The sequence below is a fragment of the Cyanistes caeruleus genome, chromosome Z, assembly GCF_971803275.1.
Source record: "Cyanistes caeruleus chromosome Z, bCyaCae1.hap1.1, whole genome shotgun sequence".
In the NCBI taxonomy this organism is placed as follows: domain Eukaryota; kingdom Metazoa; phylum Chordata; class Aves; order Passeriformes; family Paridae; genus Cyanistes; species Cyanistes caeruleus.
The window spans coordinates 56027229-56047239 of record NC_141732.1 but is presented as its reverse complement, the minus strand read 5'-3'; the positions used below and the strand labels follow the sequence as shown (position 1 = coordinate 56047239).

At 40.7% G+C, this 20011-nt stretch overlaps 1 protein-coding gene and 1 long non-coding RNA gene across 5 annotated transcripts; one reads left to right on the top strand and one right to left on the bottom strand.

Annotated features, from left to right (window-relative positions):
* Positions 1-3019: 3019 nt before the first annotated feature.
* On the bottom strand, positions 3020-10671 carry BTF3 (basic transcription factor 3). Of its 4 annotated transcripts, none has more exons than XM_086866749.1 (6): positions 10527-10671; positions 10144-10212; positions 6860-6973; positions 6418-6619; positions 3892-3948; positions 3020-3378 (listed from the first exon to the last, which is right to left on the bottom strand). In XM_086866749.1, exons 2-6 carry the CDS (start codon positions 10210-10212, stop codon positions 3332-3334), a joined length of 489 nt encoding a protein of 162 aa, XP_086722875.1. In that variant the 5' UTR covers positions 10527-10671; the 3' UTR covers positions 3020-3331. The 4 variants fall into 4 exon arrangements, with proteins under 4 accessions (XP_086722875.1, XP_086722876.1, XP_023799395.1 ...); XM_086866750.1 differs by having other exon boundaries at positions 9967-10212; positions 10527-10645; XM_023943627.2 differs by lacking the exon at positions 10527-10671 and having other exon boundaries at positions 10144-10510.
* Positions 10669-15373, top strand: LOC147648463 (uncharacterized). The gene is made up of 2 exons (XR_015280032.1): positions 10669-11658; positions 14247-15373. It is a non-coding gene; the product is annotated as an uncharacterized LOC147648463 (long non-coding RNA).
* Positions 15374-20011: the final 4638 nt, after the last annotated feature.

Below are 20011 nucleotides of genomic sequence, written 5' to 3'. Positions count from 1 at the left end.
TCCAGCAACTCACAGATGTGGCTGAAAAGATAGAAAAGGAAGAATAGCTCAGAAAAATTAGAAGTCGCATTGCATATATTAGTTAAGTGCAAGACTTGTTGAGTACTTACTAGTATTTTAGAATATGTACCGTTCCTCTTTACATATAACCAACATCTTGCCAGTCACTTAAGGCTGTAAGCTAGTCATCATCAGCATGGATTTCCCTATATCTCTGTTGAATATTAACTCTTCAGTTTACTAACTTGTTCAAATCTATTCCCACATTTAAAGACAATAACTTGTTATTCCAACTGTACCATTACACACTTAGGTTTCCAGCAGATACAGCAGACAACCCGAGGAGAAGTAAATTATGTGTGATGTTTCACCCACAAAACACAGTATAAGCACAAAATTTCAGAGATGGCAGCTACACTTAATTTCCCCCACACTCTAGGCAAATCAATATAATAAGACAGGCAAGCATTGATTTCGCATTTGAAGTATTGAGCTGTGAACATTTTAAACCAAATGTTCTTCCTTTGTCATGTATGTTAAATATGCACTACAAATTACATTAAATTCTCCATTGTTCCTTTTCCTAAGAGATACAACCACAGACTCACAAGACTTTAATAATAAGAACAAACATGCAATAATAATGCAAAGTGGCTTTAAAACCAGTATTACTTTAAAACCATAGTTAGAAGCTTTTTGTATTGTACCATAAGCCTAATAAAACACGAGCTTCACCATCTCCCAAAAAGGTTCTGTTGTTTGGGTTGTAATATTAGAATATATTAATTTTAAAATACTGCAAAGCCCAGGAAGCGTAATATTAACAATTATGAAAATATTTCCCAAAATCTGTTCCAAACATTATGAAAAAAAACTCACTAGAACTCACTACTGCATTGAGTTAAGCTATTCCAGAGCTTAATGTGACAGAACCTGAACATCCCCTTGAACTTCTAAAAATAAAAAGCTCAGTAGAAACACAGGCATCTGTTTTCACTTCTTGCTTGTCCAAAATATTTGGAACGTGGAGCCATTTTCCTTGAATAAAACTACAGATACAAATCCATAATAGCATAATTACAGTACGGTTACACAGAAGTTCAAGACGAGAAATATCAGCACAACTATTCTAAGTTTCTAGCAATAAATGACATATTAGGAAAACCATAACCAAACTCCTTACCAAGAGAAAAAAAGTCACACCATTAAGTCCAGGATTGAACACAAAGTAAACATGAAGAATACTATAACTTTACCAGATAGGTACTTCCATTTAGACCCTGCTATAGTTAAGAACACCTCTAAGTCTGAAGATGCAGATTATGCCAGTATTTCCTGACTGAGAGCGTACTGCAAGCATAACCTTGCACAAAAACTTCCACAGGCATGTCACATGGCTTTTTATCACTAGATTAGCCTTACTTTGCACTTAAAAGACACTTAAAAGGATCTTATATTTTAAGTACCAAACGTGTGTCTGTTAGAAGGGGAAAGGCTAACACTGTCTACATCTAAGGAAGGCCTGAAGTTACTTCGTAAGACAGAAACCAGTAGAAAGTATTTCATAAGGGCTACAATGGCTTAAAGCAAGTATTTATATTCCGCATATCTGAATCACAGAAGAGGTAACACATTGATAAAAATCCAGTATGTCATTTATTTATTCAACAGGTCAAGTCTGGCAACCTACTTTGCAGAATTTGATTTTTCCCTTATACACAGCAATTACATTAGCCATCCTAATTTCAAAAGTCAAATTCACACAGGCTTAGTTTTTCTACCTTATTGCCACAATTCAATGAATGCACTTTTTTAGCTAATTCAATGCTACAAGTACGGTTCACTGTTAAAGTACTTGTAAACAAAGACAAGTGCTTTAAAATTGTTACTCAAAGTTCTTGCACCTGACTTCAGCTATGTAATGCCTACATTGGTCTGTTGCCTTACCTCAAACCACAGAAGTTTTAGGGCTTGAACAACCTCCTGAACAAGTGTACACTGTTTCCCAGTGTACACCATGACAAACATACTTGGCAAGTCAGACACACACACATCTTTTTCCAGGCACATGAAGAGCTTTTCTATGGCTATAGTAAATCTTACCCTGAATTTTATCCTTGACAAGTCACAGTTAATCTACAGGTCCTAAAGCATCTGGTCTAGAAACAACCTTAGAAGGTCAGTAACTGGGTGCTCTTCTGTCCTATCTTACCTTCTGTTATGCAAGGATTCTGACCTATCATTAATATCAATGACTCACAAACATGAAATTTAGCTCTCACCCCTGGAAACTCAAGCTATACAGAGGTCAGAACGGAATTTAAAATGTTTTTCTTACGCCCTAAAAAGTTATTTTTTTCTCTGAAACACAACAAAAAAACCAAAAAGCAATAAAAACAACACATTCCTGAAATATTCAAATTGTTAGTTAATAGATCTGAAGGTGGTAGATACAGACTTAGTTAAGAGCCACTATCAATTCTATTAATGCTTTTCCCTTCTTTTTGTGCTTCATTTCCCACTGACGGTTGAACTGACGACTTCAGATAAGAAAAATTAAAATGGTATCGTTTAACTCATTAAAAAGTAATGCCATGCAAATATCTATTAAAAACTCACTGAAGATAAAAATTTAACACTCACAGGTAGCTCCCCAAGGCCATGAAGAACAGCAGCAAGCAGCTGGCAAGTTAAAATTCTTCCTTGACTTGCATGTTTGGTGTTGTATTAAGCCACCATTAATTGTTTCTAACATACAATTCTATTTATTAAATTCAGTAGGTTACGAAGTGACTTACAGTCTACCTAGCACCAACTTGCAACACCAGAAATTCACCAATTAAGTCCAAAAGGTTTCATTATGCACAGAAGGGGTTTTTTTCCAGGAGCCAGCTTTTTAACTCAGCAAAAGGAGGATACTCTGCAGAAAAGCAAAACATTTTAAGATAGTTTAATATTTAGGACCGGTTGTTTAATATTTTTGTCACTGATTTTCTGACAAAAAATCACACCAGAAACATTGTTTTATATTTTTATTGTATGCCAAAGTTCATTAAAGATGAGTGTTTGCTTGTATACAAGTTACTGAAAAAATGTGTCTAGGCAGAAATTTGTTAGCAATCTGACTTATTTCAAAGCATAGGTTTGTTCAATAGGGCCACAAAAATAATATTGTGTACAAGCAGTAACTAAGGAGCTGCAGATTCAAGAAGTTTCCAAACATCACAGATCTTGAGATCTGATCAGGAAAAAAAAATCAAGGCAGTCACATTACAAAATAGCAGCTCCATGTAGCTTTTTCAAGTTTTAATTTTATTCAGGAGGTGACAGTTCAGTTTGCCTCATTCTTCGAAGCTTCATCGAAGTTTTCAACAAGATCTAGAAAAAGATGATTGGAATTAAAGTTTGACCCGCTTCCCCTTTGCCAAACATTTTGGGTTTGAATTTTCATCCTAAGTCCTACTTCATATCAAGTTTTTACACCCTAAAACTTTTATCTTGTAAAATACAGAGCAAATAATTTTTAAGAGCTTTGAGGTTCATCCTCCTTGCTCAGCCAAGGAAGTTTTGGATGATTCATTAAAAAGCACAATTCTAAAAGCATTTCACTTCACTATAACAACCAGGCAATGATTCTGACAAGGTAATTTCTTATGGAATACTGAATACTTATTTTAGTCATAGCTATCACTTCAACACAGGACCAAAATGCTAGCTCAAATTGCAAGTCTCTCATGGTATCTGAAATTAATGAAATAATCTGCCCACGGTAATTCTGCGACAGCAAGTGACTAGACAACACACTTACTATCCCAGGTCTGATCTTATGCTATACGTAAGATCTCTTAGCAAAATTCACTTCCTTTTCCTCCACGGCATGTTTGTTCTTACCTGGAACTTCATCATCATCATCTTCGCCAGTAGCAAGTGGTGCCTTTCCGTCCACAGCTGCAAGAGCAAGTAGTTCAAAAGCTTCATTCAGGCTCACCATACGCATTTTGATTTATTGTTTTTGTGTTTTTGAAAACATTATCAAAGATTCTGGGCTAAGCTGCAGAGCTTTATCCACTTCTGTAAATAACAATCTTTATCTAATGTAGGAAGGACACATTACCTTTGTTACTGATAATGCTCAAACAGCCCAGCAGTGAAATTAGAAGATACATGATAAACAGCATACTACTCAACATCCTGTATCTAGGTACACTGAGTGCCCTGCACAACAATAATTTCCAAATACAAGTGGAAATCGATTTTACCAGTTTTTTCCTAAAAGTAGGTTTGTTTATGGACTACCACATGGCTTTTAAATTTACATATTTTACATCATCAGGTTTTAAGGAATAGAAAGGATCTTATTATCCTACACATCCAAAGAAAGCCGAGGTGTAATTGTGAAGCTGCAGGCAGACACACAACTAGAAGAAATACTTAAAAGGTATTACTGCTCCCTGGCAAAGTCAGAGGAATATGGAACTGGATGCACAATTTCACACTCCTTAGGTGGTTGAGGTGACCTAGTGTTCTGGTACACATGTTTGCTGACTCAGTAATTTCTTTAACATTCCCATTGTATTTGACAGAGGTAGTGAGACTTAACCACCTCCATTGTAGCAGACCAGTGAGCACCTGCTGAACTGGGAAAAAGTAAACTGCTAAGAACAGATATCTCAAGTGTCTCAGTGCCTGTGCCACTACAACTTAGCTGTACTGCCAAATTGTCTCTTAATCTCTACTACCTCAGCTTTATTCTAATTCATCCTTCTCAGTTTTTAAGAAAAGTGCGAGGAAAAAGATGGTTTCTTACTAGATTTGTACATTAATTTCTGAAGAAACATAACTAGTGAATAAACTTTGTTTTGAAAGGGCTTGGGACAAGGACATCACTAACCTTCATTTATTTTTTTAAGCAGAAGAAAGCTGTTAAAACTTATGTATATTTTAATGTTAAAAACAACATTTGAAAAGCAAACCATGGTTTTTCACCCTAAGTTACCTGCATTCTCTCCCATTCCCAAGACCAGTCCAAGTTTACTTTAACATCTGCAATCATCACAGACACTTCACTCACTGATGTTAGGCTTCCAAATCTAGCAGACAATGCTGAATAGAAAGTTTTCTGCAACTTGTCTGGCATTCACTCTTAGTGGAAAGAAATACCCATCTACTAGAACATAAAAAGTAATCACTTCAAACAAGCTTTCCTCTTTCTAAAACTCCACAATTTAGCATCGAATATAACCTCTTATAATTTGCTTCTCATTGTTATCAGAAGACAGAACTTCAGCAATCATTCTAAATCCTTCAGGAACTTTTTCCTTTCAAGCCTAATACTATCACAAGAAAGTCATACAGGTGACATTAGAGGAAAGGATTTGAGAATCACAATAAAGAGTACTTTACCCCGTATCTTTAAGACTACTTCTAGTAAAATGTTTTTCATTGATAAGTTTACAGGAGAAAAGCAGAGGCTGCTTTGTTGGCAACAAAGCAGAGGAAGAAAAAAAAATTACCAGTCAAGTCAGCACTGCCAAAAATTGGACACAATAATATTTTCTCATTTTTTTCCATGTTTAGCCTGTTCTGTATCTTTAAAGGAATGTGCTTAAGGTATTTCAGAAAGTAAGAAGACTGCACACACAGAACACGAGAAATGTTCCCAGTGTCAGCAAGTCTTTCACTCCTAATTCTCATCCTGTAGCAGCAGCACCTTTTTCAAACACTACATATTTGAGTCCCTCCTCTACTTTTCCCAGTTTTAAAAGGAACTAACATTCATGCTCTTTTACTATTTTAAGTATGGAATAGGAAGTTGGTGTATGTAACTTAACATTCATACGTCTGTTCTCTACACTGTTCTACACATACTGAAATTATAATGTACTTCCTTATAAATACCCTGTAATTCCTTCCTAGTTATCAAAAAGCCCAAAGCCCATGGAGAAATACCTTCACCACACCCGTGAGGGAGAAAAACAATTGCAAGCTATCTGTTATATCCCTTTCCCCATTACTTACATCTCCATTCAAAGTGTCAAAAGAGATATACTCAAGCTGATCTTCCTCTAAAACCTAACACTTACAGAGAAATTAATCCACCCAGCTTTAATGAACAAGATGTATCAAAATATGGCAGCCACATCAAGAAGGAAACTACCAGAAAATCAAGTCCAGCTACAGTTTTAAGTACAGGGCTAAGCCAGCTATAAGACACACTAACAGGTGACTTTGCTTTACTGAGTCATACTTGCCATCAGATTTGAGCTATAAATACAAATTATTTTAAAGAGTGTGATTTCTTTATAAGCATTTTATAACATGCTTGCAGACAAAAGGAGTGCACAGAATGTGACTGGTGCTACAGAAATAAGCCTCATGTCAGCTGCCAGCACAAAACACGTTCAAGTTTCAACCTACATTGCTTGGGTAGGGCTTCTGCCAATCTCCTGAGGCTGGTCAGACTGTCAGCTCCGAGCTGGTTTAAGATGCTAGGCAGCATTTCTGTCAGCTGCTTTGTCTCAGCATGGCCGGTGATAGTGAAAGTGTTAGCAGCCAAAGATGCCTGAACTTTTGGGTTATTGAAGTGAATGACTGTTCCTTGATTGGTAAACATGTTTACCTGCAAGCAAAAAAAAAAACCAAAAAAAACCAAAAAAAAACAACAAAAAAAAAATCAGTATTTGAAGCAGTCTAACAGGATTTTTCAGTTTAACAGGAAATCGAAGTTCTTAAAGCTCCATGCAAATCTATTGGTAATTTACAGACAAGTTTAGGACCTATGTTACTTACCAGAAAATCGACTTTAATACATTTTCTATTTATAGACAGAAATTTATTTCTTTTCCTTTGAAGCAATTACCTCTTCAATTCCAGAAATATTGTTGACTCCCAGTTTCTTCAATGAAAACTGAAGTTTTTTATCATCTGCTGTAGCTGTTCTGTGTACAACCTTCTTCTTTCTGCGGGCCGTACCCTTTGCAAAAAAAAAAAAAAAAAAATATTACAACATAAAACTTAAATAGCTCTCACAAACTCTAATTCTAAAGGCTGTATGACTACAGTATCTACATATCAACTTAGCATATTGCTCCTGTGTTCCAGTGCATGCAACTCTGCTGTCCAACTGCCCTGCAGCAGTCATTTTTTTTTTTTGCATTAAGGCAAGATTTGCACATGTGGGAAAAGCATGAGCTTTTAGGCAGCAATGCCATCAGAAAATATTTACTCCACAAATTTCATGGTTTACTGCAGCATCTTAAAAAAGGGAAGTTGCAATGTTATCACAAGACATAAAACTGAATGAACAAGTTATTACCTTTTCCTTTGATTATCTTTCTTAAATTATAGGCCAATTTTGGTAATAGTCAGAGGCCATAAAGCTATGAACACACCATTAACAAATATGAGAATATGAGAAAAGTAAAAATACAACATTTTTACTCTAAATAGCCATCCCTCATCTGATGGACTTATATATTTAAAGAATGCCTACTTTTTCAAAATATTTCTTAAATACATTTTTGAAAATACTTCTAGACCAATCCTCTTTAGAAACCAAACAAGCAAAGGTTAAGCTGGCCTACAGACCCAGAGCTCTAGATTTCTCCAGGGAAGTAAATGTCCCACATTAGAAGATATCTATTTCTATGAAAAAGCTGAAAATGTCATTCTCTAATTGCTTGCACAATGGATCAGGAAAATCTGACATAAAATGCCTGTAAATAAGTGAAACAAAGCTACTTTTTTATATAATGTAACTACTAATCTTAGTCCTCCCACTCCAGCTGCTCTACCACATGCTAATAAGAGAATGTATTGCCGCCTAGCTGTATAAATACTTGCAATTCCTTTCCAGTTTACAGTCAGAAGTTTTCAAACTGGACACAAACAACTCTAACATAATTCTATTTCCAACAATGAGGAACATCAGTGACAAATTCATATGAAACTAACACTTGGAAGACTACCTCTCAAACATTTAGGTTGATAAAAAAAACATTGATACTCAAACCCTGCTACTGTCAAGTTAGCATATACAGTGGTTTGGAAACTACTACAAGTAATAGAAATGCATTATTTTAGTGCCTTGTCTACCCAAGGATTGAGCTAGACTAGGTATATGTTAAGTCCCACTGGACAAAAGAATCCTCAGTAAATTTCAGAACTTGATGTGTTGAATCAAGGGATATGGAGGAATATGTACATCCTCCACACCCATTTCAACTTACATGGCAACAATGCCATGAAGATCCCAGGAATAATTTCCCCATATAAAAAAAAAATAAAATTAATATGGCAAGTTCAGGCATTCCAACTATTTCACAGGCCAATTTTAAAACTAAATGACTGTTCCAAGCTCTGCTTAATGTCTCTACAAGCCCTGTATTGACCAGCAAGCTGCAGGAACTGTAATCTGAATGCATGCCCTCACATGATAAGACACTAAAAGCCTCTATAGTCAATAAATACATGCTGGTTAACATGCATACAACCAACAACACAGGAGTTCTGTAATTAACCACTAACATATAGCAAGAATAAGCAAAAATTACCAAGGCAGTTAATTACTACATAAACCCTGTTTTAAGGCTGCCTAAATCTCCAGCAACTGGCAAAAAAAAAAAAAAAAAAAAAAAAAAAAAAAGGTAACACTGGAATGAAAGCTCCTGGAAACTCTGTCACCAAGAGTTCTGTTGAATAATTTGTAATCTAGAACATTGTGTATTGTGTATACTCCCTCACGTCTGCAAGACTCCTGACAAATTCCTGAATTAAGACTGACACTGAAATCAAAATGTTTACTGTCACATGACTATATCAAACATACTTTTTCTCAAATTATTAACACACAACACAAATACATATATTCAGATGTAACAAAATAAAAGATTGTTCTGATTATATGAGTCTGCAATTACAGAAGCATGACAAGTATAGAATTTCCAACTTTGTGCAGAAAGGCAAAAAACTGCCTTGAGCAACCTAAGTATTTTTGACAAGTCAGTAATATAACTCTCTATGGTCTGTTAAGAAAACTATACTAAACTCTAAGAGTATACATTTACCTTGCTGTAAGGTATACTCATTCTAAATCCCACATTTACTGAAACAGCCCATACAATTATCACGGAATGGCTGAAAAGAGGACTACAACGACCATCTAGTTCCAACCCTCCTGCCATGGTCAGGGACACCTCTAAGTAGACCAAGTTACTCAGAATCTCATCCAACCTAGCCCTTAACACCCCCTAGAGATGTGGCACCCACAACTCCTCTGAACAACCTGTTCCAGTGCCTGATCAGCTTCACAGTTACAAATTTCCAGTGCCTGACCAGCTTCACAGTTACAATTTTTTTCCTAATATTCAATCTAAACCTACTTACAAATTAAGCCCATTCCCCCTTGTCATGCCACTACAAGCTCTTGTAAATAGTCTTGATGCAACTTTCCTGTAGGCTCCCTTGAGGAAGTAGGAGGCCAAAGTAAGGTCACCCCAATGCCTCCTCTTTTGCAGGCCTACCAGTCCCAATTCTCTCAGACTGTTCTAACAGGAGAGGAGCTCCAGCCCTCTTACCAACTTGCAGTCCCTCCTCTGGACTTGTCCCAACATTTCCATGTCCTTCCTGTTTTGGGACCTCAGAGCTGATTTAGCCCTGCAGTGCGGTCTCACCAGAGCAGAGCAGAGGGGCAGAATTTTCTCCCTGACCCTGCTGCCCACCCTGCTCTGGATGCAGCCCAGGACACATTTGGCTCTCTGGGCTGGGAGTGCCCATGGGAGTGCCATGTCCAGTCTCTCAACCACCAGCACCCCCAAACCCTTCTCAGCAGGGCTGCTCTGATCCAGCTGCAGTACCTTACACTTGACCTTGCTGATGATGAAGATTCCCATTTGCCCCAATATAATTAGGGCTGCTGTAACATACACAGAGAGAAACAGCTAGAGATTCAGCTACTACATATTGTACCTAAAAAAGTGACTTCAGAGGGCCCAGGAGGAGCACAGCTTCCCTTGAGGACAGTCCAGCGAAGCTGAGAGCACTCAGGGCTGCTGCCGACACCCGTTTCCAGGGCCCCTAGTGCCAGGCCCGATACTGGGGCAGGGACACGCAATCCCAATGGCAGCGCGAGGAGGAGGCTCCTACCTTGCCACCGATGCGCACTTGGGCCTGCAGCTTGGCCAGCTTCTCCTGATTCATGATGGTCTCCTTCATCTGCGGAAACATCAAGAGCGCCCGGAGCAGGCGGGTGTGGGAACACGGAGTGGGGAGGGAAAGTGGGCTCAGGGGGCTCTGCGGCCGCCCCTCACCACACGCCCACACGCGTCCTCCGCGGCACGCGGGCAGCCCCGCCCCGCCACAGGGCCGGGAGCGGTCTCACGTCGCGGGCAGAGCCGCCGAGCCCAGCCGAGTCTCCCTTCAGGCCCAGCCCGTAACCGCCGTCCCTTCCTCCAACCAACCATCGCCGCCCACCGCTCCCGGCCGAGTCACGCTCCCCTCCCAGCCGCCCCTCGCTACCCCCGCGGTACCTCGGCGAGGGGAGGGGCACAGAGCGGGGCTGAAGCCGGCGGGCAGGACGCGGGGCCGGGATCCGCACGCGGGCGTAGCGAGATGGCGGCCGGAAGGAAGGAGCTGGGCGACGGGCCGCGCGTGCGCTGCGCCGGGCCCGGCAGGCGGCGCCCCACCGCCCTCGGGGCGGGCGGGGCCCGGTGGATTACGGAATCCCGGGACCGGTTGGGTTGGAAAAGGCCTGCGCGTCATGGAGTCCGCCGTGTGACCGAACATCACCGTGCCAACCAGACCATGGCGCCTAGTGCCACGGTCAGGCTTTCCTTGGACAGCTTCAGGGATGGTGGCTCTAGCATCTCCCTGGGGAGCCCATTCCAATACGTTGTCACCCTTTATGTGGAGAAATTCCTCTTGATGTCGAACCTGAAGCACTCCTAGTGCTCCTTAAGACTATGTCCCCTCATCCTGTTGGCTAGTTGCTGAGCTTCCCCTTTCTGCACCTCCTTTCAAGTAGCAGTAGAGAGTGATAAGGTGATCCCTCAGTCTCCTCCTGGCTAAACAACTCCAGTTCCCTTGGCTGTTCCTCATAGGATTTGTGCTTCAGACCCTTTACCAGCTTTGTTGGCTGCCTCTGGTCTTCTTCCAGCACCTTAATGTCCTCCTCCCAGCGAGGGACCGAGAACTGGACACAGCACTGGAGGTGTGACCTCACTGGTGCCAAGTACAACGGGATAATCCCTGCTCTGCTTCTGCTAGCCACACTATTGCTGGTCGCACAGGCCTATCCTGGTCCACAGGCCAGGATGCCATTGGCCATCTTGGCCACCTGGACACACACTGTCTCATGTTTGGATCAGCAACCCCAGGTCCTTTTCCTGTGGTCAGCTTTCCAGCCACTCTGTCCCAGCCTGTGGCACTGCATTATTTGGTTGTTGTGGACAAAGCACCCAGCACTTGCCATGCCTCCTTTCTCTGTGCCTCACTTTGCCATGCTTTACTCGCAAAGTACCCCATTACAGGCATGACATCCATGGTCTCGCATCATAGAATCACAGAACCATTGGGATTGGAAGGGACCTCTGGAGATCATCCAGTCCAATGCTCCTGTTAAGTCAGAGTCATCCTGAGCAGGTAACACAGGAACATATCCAGGTGGGTTTTGAACAGTTCCAGAGAGAGACACTCCACAACCTCCCCGGGCAGCCTGTTCCAGTGCTCAGCCACCCTCAACATAAAGAAGTTATCCCTCATGCTGAGGTGGAATTTGTTGTGTTTTAACTTGTGGCCATTGCTCCTCATCCTGTCACTGCGCACAACTGAAAAGCTTCTGGCACTGTCCTTTTGACATTGGTCTTTGAGATATTTATATGTATTGATGAGATCCCTTCTTAGTCTTCTCTAGACTAAACAGGCCCAGATCCCACAGTCTCTCATAACAGAGATGCCCCAGCAGTTGTACTTGTACGGCTATACATGGAGACATGGTACTCCCGATGTGGCCTTACTAATTATGTGTTTATTATTTTTATTTTTCATACTAGAAAACATGTAAGAACTGTGTTGCTTCCTCAGTTGTGTAGTGCAGGCCCCCTCGCTCTCAAAGGCCATGGCTGTGCTTCTCCCCAGCAACTCACCTCCTTCCTCCTAGCTGGCCAGTGCAGAGCTCTGTAGTGGGGCCCCTTAAGTGTGGGGACCCCCAATGCTCCCAGCTGCCCCTGCCCAGCCAAACTACTGATTTTTTTTTCCTGTCACCACTGCCTGTGTGTCAGTCCTTGTTTGGTTTTTTTTCTTCCACCTCGTGTGTTTTTCACTGTGGCTTTTTCTCCTTTGTTAGGTTATTGTAATTTATAAGTTACCCACACGTGGCTGCTTGCTGCTGGTCATTGGATACCCTCTGTGTGCCCTTGCTAGATCACTCAGAGATGTTCCCCTGTAGCTATGTTTTCCCTCAATGAGGCTTTAATATGCTCTTTTTGTGTATTGCCAGTTTTTGTTGTTTCCAAATCCTATTCTGAGAGCCAAATACACACCTTCCAGGCCCTAACTCATGCTGTTGCTGCTGCCTTTAAGGATACGTAAACCCTGCTCTTCTGTTTGCTTTTCTGAGGCAGAGATCGTTCACAGCCTACAATTTCAGTCCCCCACAAGTTTGCCAGTATGTTTGAGCTTACTCTGTTTGATGAGTGGGTCAAATCTCACAGCCATGGGAAATGCACGTGTCTGGCTCCAATAGAAGGCAAAGCAGTCATTGCAGGACCTGTATTGCACAGCAGAGGGCCAGAGCAGAATTATGGGGGAAGAAGCCTGGCATTCTAATCAATGCTACACATGCTCACAGAGCGATGCAAGAGATGAGAAGCCTTGTTGCTCTATGGTCCTAATCACCACAACTAAACCCTATGAGTCTACTGGCACCAGTAGAAATATTACTAGATTACTAGATTACTAGATTACTAGATTACCTTGTCATCTCAGCCAGTATTTTGATGCCTTTTATACTGGTTTTCTCTGGAATATCCTCAGTTACCTATTCTGTTCAGTCTTGTTTCTGTAAGACTATGTTAAATTAATTTATCCTTCTTTATGGATTAACGTTGTCTCCCTCATTAGTAATCCCCAGAGCCAAGGTTTTGCCAAGGCATTACTTCTTATGTGTCTGGAAATTTTGTTTGCTCTTACATTATCTTTTCACTACGCCAGAGCTGAGTGTTAACTTGTACAAAAGATTTTGATCCTGTTAAAATTGAAGCTTTTGTAATTAGTAAAAATTAATGATAATCCCAAAATTACTCCATCTGGTGGTGATAAAAATTGTCAGGAATGATGATTCTAAAGGTGATGCTGAAGAGCAGCAGCCTCTGTGCTTCCCACAGGTAAATGACAAATGAAAATTAGAGGATAATCAGACAACTGTAAAAGATGGTGGGGCACCTCCAAAAATTTGGTCCACTGTATCTGGAAAATTTGAAGAGTCAATCAGTTAGTGGAGAAAAGATGGTGGGGGAAGCCCATATTATTTAATCTAAAATAGAAAACCCAGTATATAATTCAGGAGGGGGGAAAAAAAAGCAGATTTAGGAAAAGGGAGTGTTTGGGGATAGTCTGGGGAAGACAGAGTTTCTTAGGAACTAAAAAGAAAGCTTATAAATTTATTGCAGGATGAAAGTGCCTATGTACCCAAAGCAAAAGTGAAGAGAAGCGAGATGAAAGAAACACAAAAAAAACCTAAGTCACTACAAGTTATTGAAAGTAAAAATCAATCTGCTTCAGATTTATCACAGTCTGCCATCAATATATGTTAAATATTCTAGAATTGCTAGGCCAAATGATCATTACAAACAAGCAAAACATTTTATTAGTCTCAAATACTGAAGTGAAAATGAATCACAGTAAAATTATTCCAAGATAGAAACTGTAGAAAATGCTGTTCCAGCTGGCATTTTAGGATCAACTGGTCTAGAGATATGATCTCATATGCCCTCTTATGAGATTTTTGAAGACAAACTATGATGAAAACATTGCTGACTTATATCAGGACTCAGCTAAAGTAATTCAGGAGTGGCAGTTCAAGGGACTCTAAGATTTGGTTACATTTTGTGGATCAGACAGGAGACCTTCAAAAAACAAACTTTACATCTGAGGAAAAGTATTTTACCATGCTATAATAGCATCGACTTGTTTTCTTCAGTTGTTCTTTTGTAATTCCATAATGGGAAACATAAATCTAAATCTGGATTTAGTTGTAGCTGAAGAACTTCTGTTGAGAGACAAAGAAGATCTAAGTGCTGTACCAGCCTGGGATAGGTTGACTCTGAGCTCAGTAAGTACCTTTCCAGTTCTGAAAAAGGGGTGAAAGTCATGACCTCAAAAACATCACAGAGTATATATTGCTAAAGAAAAGTTCATTAGCTACACAGAAACAGCATAGGAGTGGAGAAAGATCATTAAAATGGTCACTTGGAAAAACTGTTTCCTAAATTACATGCAAGTTTAAAGGCAGAAGAATGACATTTGCTCTCAAAATGCCAGTGAAAAGCTCTCCTAAAAGTCATGGCCAGTGCTGCATAATAAAAGGGCATGTTGAGAAGAGGTGTTAGTATCATATTGAGGGAACTGATCACAGGTCATAAATGTAAGTGATCAGGCTATAGTGAAGTAATGTCTGTCCTGATTATCAGAGACGACAAGGGAAAATCTGTGGTTTTAGGCAGCAAAGGAAATCTGATAATCAAAATTTCATTTGGAAAATTTGTTCAGAAGAATACTGTGTTTAACTTCAGGACATAAGGGGAAGAGCACTAATTAATTTTGAAAATACCCATGTATGTTAGCAATTTAATGGAGGAAAACAGCAGCATTATGGAGTAGAGAACAAAAGTGTTGAGAGATGAATGGAAAAGAAACCATCTACAGATATCTAGACATAAGACTCACTGAAGAATTAGTAATATTTTAAGGGATATGAAGATATGTAAACATTGATAGCAGCCCAGAAACATTGAACTTAAATCTGGCGCTATTTTCATCTCATTTATTTGCCATGTTGTATCATGTGCTGCAGAGTTGTCTACTGTAGTTGACTTTAGTGTCAAGGAGGAGAGGCTGATGCCCAGCAAACAGTGTCCTTTTCTCACCGTGCCTGTAGCTTTTAAACTCAGCAACCCAAAATACCTGTGCTTCAAACCATATCATAAGCCTTTCATGACCTCTGGGATGCCTCTCTCTGTAACACTCTGCAGAGTCCTACTAGAGAGTAGTTGAAGAAGTACTGTTTCAAGAATCCCCTGCCTTCACTGTACATGATTCAAATAGCTTTGCAGGATGTTTGGGAGTTTCTGTTAATAAAACTGCCAAAATCACCAAGAAAGACTTGCCTGTTAGTCTTAGTCAATAAGAGATGTCTTGCTAGAAAATAAGTAAGATGTAGAAGTCACTATACTCCTTACTGTACTGTACTTTACTTACATCCATACTATGTGTGAAAAAGGTGATACCTTAAATTTATGCACAGATGTTAGAGACTTAGACAGTTTATTACTATAAGAATTCCATATGCAGAATTCAAGAGGACTTGAATCCTTCAGGCCATGATCATATAAATGTTTTGACCTCTGCTAAGACAGTGATCTTTGTATTATCTTTAAACAATTAACACTTACAAGTCAAAACATTGTTGAGACAACATGATGCAACATCAATGTGTAAATGTGTAATGTATCACATTTAGCCTGCGAGGAATCAGGACTAAATTTGGCCCACTTTAGAAGTGTAGGTGCCATCATGCTACCTTTGACTAATGCCTTGGCAGCTGCAAAATTCTTATTCATTCTGGATTTGACTTCTTTGAATTTTGATCTCCTCGTCCAGCTGGTGCTTGGCAGGAGATAAGTGGTGAGCATAGGTGGCAGGAGATGGAAAGGCTGGACAAGGCAAGGGCCTTCCTCCTTCTGCAACAGCTAGCTGTTATTTCTGCTCAAGTCCTGGCAGGAACCCATTACCCTCTAAGTTCTAAATGGAAAATCTCATCTTCTTTGTCTTTGATCACAATAAAGCTTATTCCCAAAGACTTCTAAGTGAACAAAGGATATACCTGCCTATATTCACTGCATTTATGAATGATTTTGTACTCCTTTGGGGCTTATTTCCATCTCTACAGAGTGAAATGGAAAATATCTCAAATATTTGAGACACGAATTATGGGATCTCCTTCCTAATTTACTAAAGTTTATCTACAACAAAAAGTTACGTGGAAAATATTAGAAAGATTTTCAGTAGCTGGTGAAGTTACAAAATTAAAGGTAACCTAAACAAACACAATTTTTTCATGTGAAAAGTACTCTGCTATATCACCTCTGGCAGCCAATGCTTCATTTTGTGATACTGATATCCTTCCACCAGCACAGAAAATAGTTACTGGCTTAAAAGATCAGAAATAATAAGCTGAAATTAAAACTGGTAAAGCATATTTAAGCATCTCATGATTTATTATGAAAATAATAGGAGTGAGATGAATAAGGCAAAAGGTGGAGAGAACGACAGAGATTGTCAGAAATACATAATTACTTCTGTGCTAGTCCAGTGATTCTGAAGGAGAACCCCTCAGCATGTAAAAAAGGTGACCAATGGTAGAGTCTACAAAGTCAGGAACAGCAGGGAGAAAGTGCTTAACAACACTTGTTCCTTGTCTCTTTTAGTACAAAAATGAGAGTGCATCACATTTAAATGAGCAGGTGACTTGCATAAAGCAAATGAAAAGAGACACTTCTTACCACTCATAGTTAGAGCTTAGGAGCATTTCACCACAGACTATGTTTAGTGGTGAAATGTACATGATGTCAAAAAATGACTGGACAAATTCATGGAGTAAATTGTCTCACAGGCTATTAAATTCAGGTATTATTCCTGCTTTAAAACAAACAAACAACTTGAAACCTATATTTCTGGCAGCTAGGAATCAATTTTACACACTTGTTTTGTTCCTATATTCTTATCTAAACATCTGGTCTTAGCTGATGTTAAGGTCAGTTTATGCTACTAGACGGGTTTTCGTCTAGCCTGATAATAATGCTTCTTAAGATCAAAAGATCATGAGAACATTAAATCACATTTTACAGAAATTAAAAGCCCAAAGGGCCTTAAAGGAAATTACTTTCACTTGTCAGAACAAATGTACATGTCCTGCAGGAATTATAGAACAAGGAGGAAACAAACCCCAAACCAACAAGCAAAACAAAACCTCTCAAAAATTCAACTCAACCAAACAAACTAACCAAACCAGCTTAGTCAAGAAGAAAAGATGTTTGACAAGGGTAGAGGGGATATTACCTCCAAGGATGATAAACCCTTTTTCAGCATTAGGCATGGCTGTAAACCCAGATTTCAGTTTTTCAGGTTGCTGCCAACCCTCTTCAATGCATTGTGATTACACAGACATTGTAATCCCAGCCCCCACAGAAGGCTTGAAGGAAGTGTTACCTTCCCTGAAACTACATGGTAAGAGTAGAGGAAAATAAACACCCAAAAAAAGATAAAATGGTGGTCAGTGTTATACTGGGAAAAGAAGACCACAGCTGTCACTGTTATTGTCACTGTCATGGATACCACCATCCTTTTGCAAGGTCATTGCTGGAGCATTTATTTGTTCCATGACACAAGCTCAGAATTCAGTCCAATCTTTGACCCAAGAGACGATATTCACAGAAAACATAAATTATTCAATAAATGGTTCTACACATTAAGAAAAAGTCTAGTTCTGCAGCTCCAGAAAACTCAGAGCACCTCAGCCAGTGTGCCAATCTGGCTCCTTGAAAAATGCCTGAAATAGTGCCCAGGGTAATTTTCGATTTTTAATAAAGGCCTGGGCTACTCTGATAAAATGTGAATGTTCTGTATATGCATACAGGAATTGTGTGTATAATATATAACAAAAAATTAGAATTCATATTAATTTAAAATTTATTATTAATTGTAGTAGGTCCAAACAATAAAAAAAGTATAAACTGTAGCTAGGTAACTGTATTTCTCATCTTGCTCTGTGCAACCGTGGTTTTAGGTGCATGATACATCAGATGATTCACAGCTAGCAGGGAAACCCTAGAAGACAGGCCCTGAGATCCTGAGTCAAGAGTGGTCGTTTGGTAGCTGGGTATGGGCAGAGAGTGGCAGTACAGAGGTTGTAAGGTGGTCGAGGAAGTTCCAGCCATTTCGCGGGGGGGGCTGTTCTTAGGTCCCCTCCAAACTGCTTTTTTTTAGGGTCTCGGGGTCCCATTCAGTCGCTGAGTGGGGGATTCTTGTCCGACCCTGCCTTTCTCAGGGGCTGCTTTGGACAGGGAGGCCACGCCTGACCCCCTGCCCCCGCACACGGCGTCCCACAGCCGGCGCTCCTTGCCGGTAGATGGCATCCCCCGTCCGCGCAGAGCAGCGCCCGGAGCGGAGCGGCGCGGAGCGGGACCGGCCGCGAGGTGGGGGACAGGGCAAAGCCCGCGGCCCCTACGCCGGCCAGCTTTTACCAAGGGAAATGCCACTCACGGCTGAGCCGCCGCTGCTCGCCTTCGTCCTTTTCTTTCCTGCCTTTTTAAAACGGCACCTGCAGGGTTTGGGACGGGGACGATCTGAAGACACTTCGCAATCTCCAGGGACTGAAGTAACATCAGGTCTTAATTGCCCGCACTGGAGGCTGACTCAACTGACCCCCAAAAAGGAATCCCCTCAGCAGCCCACACACACAACATACACACCCCGCAGCGACAGACGAGAGCAGTGCTGCCCAAGCCTTCCAGAGAGGTCCGCGCCACCACGCCCCGAGGCCACCCCGAACGGCCACGTCCAGAAAGACCCGCACCCCAGCCGAAGCTCCCGGAACTCGGTGCTGTCGAGGAGCCGCCGGTGTCACACGCTCAGTGAAACATCCGTGTGTTCTGTTAGCAGAGGATCGAGGGCAGACCCCGGCTCTTTTGGTTTGTCGCTACAGTGGTTCTTCCCCATGCGTTTTTAAACTTCACCGTTCTTCATACTTAAGAGCATTATTTTTTTGGATTGTTTTAAGATGGTTTTAAACGTTCAGGCTAGGAGAAGAAAAATAATAAAAGGGGAGGGGAAAGGAAGCAGAAAGCTAAAATACTAACTCTTTGGAAATATGAGAAACGTCTTGAAGACGAAAAATCCTATCTGCCTTTCTTTTAGTAACTTGCCCTAGGACCACAAAACTAATTCGAAGAGAGATTTTATGAACTGTAGGAACTGTAAATCTCGAGGGATATATATTTTTCTACAGAAAAAAAAATACTCTGGGTCTAGAGGTCCCTTTTTTTCCTTCTCTTCCCACCATTCCCCCCCCCCCCCCCCCCCCCCCCGTTTTGTAACTTTTGGTGCTATTGCCTTGCAGGCGCCTTAGTAGTGAACAAAATGTAAATAGGATTATTTGGAAATAGTAGAAAGGATTATGTTGTAAATCCATGGAACTGGGTTTGAAACAGGGTTGCTTGTAGCTTTGGGTTATGACGATATATCGAAAACGTATTTCAAGAAATTGAGTGTGTACGTTGTTTGCAAAGCGGGATTTGATCAATAAGGCTTTATCCATCAGTCTGCCCTTCTCACGACGATTTTTCCCTAAGAACGAAATGTTCCCCTACTCCTATCCCAGTCGGATCCTGCTTGCGGTTTATCCTGCCAGAACTGGGAACGATGGGATTTTTCAAAGCCTTTCTTTTTAAGACCATGGTAATTGCATTTCTGTCCAAATTTGTGGGGGTTTTATTTTGTTTGGGTTCTTTGGTGTTGTTTTTGTTTCTTTTTTTCCCCCTGCCTTACATAAAGGGGGCCCCGGGCTTCTGTCGTCGCATAGATCACCTGAAAAGGGGAACAGTGCCACTAAATTAGCAAGCAATCCTCTGCTGCTTTCTCAAGGGTGTTGCTCCTACTTAAAGCGAAAGTCCTATCCTAAAGGACAGTGAATTTATTTCCTTTGCATACAAAGGAGGTAACGCTAATTCTCTGTTATTGT

What these genes read in the sequence shown, in the direction of transcription:
- BTF3 (XM_023943627.2), bottom strand. Translation starts at nt 10,224, where the DNA reads ATGTTTCCGCAGATGAAGGAGACCATCATGAATCAGGAGAAGCTGGCC. An exon ending in AAGTGCGCATCGGTGGCAAG is followed by an intron (nt 6,974 to 10,143) that starts GTAGGAGCCTCC and finishes TTTTTTGCAAAG; the next exon opens with GGTACGGCCCGCAGAAAGAA. An exon ending in ATATTTCTGGAATTGAAGAG is followed by an intron (nt 6,620 to 6,859) that starts GTAATTGCTTCA and finishes TTTTGCTTGCAG; the next exon opens with GTAAACATGTTTACCAATCA.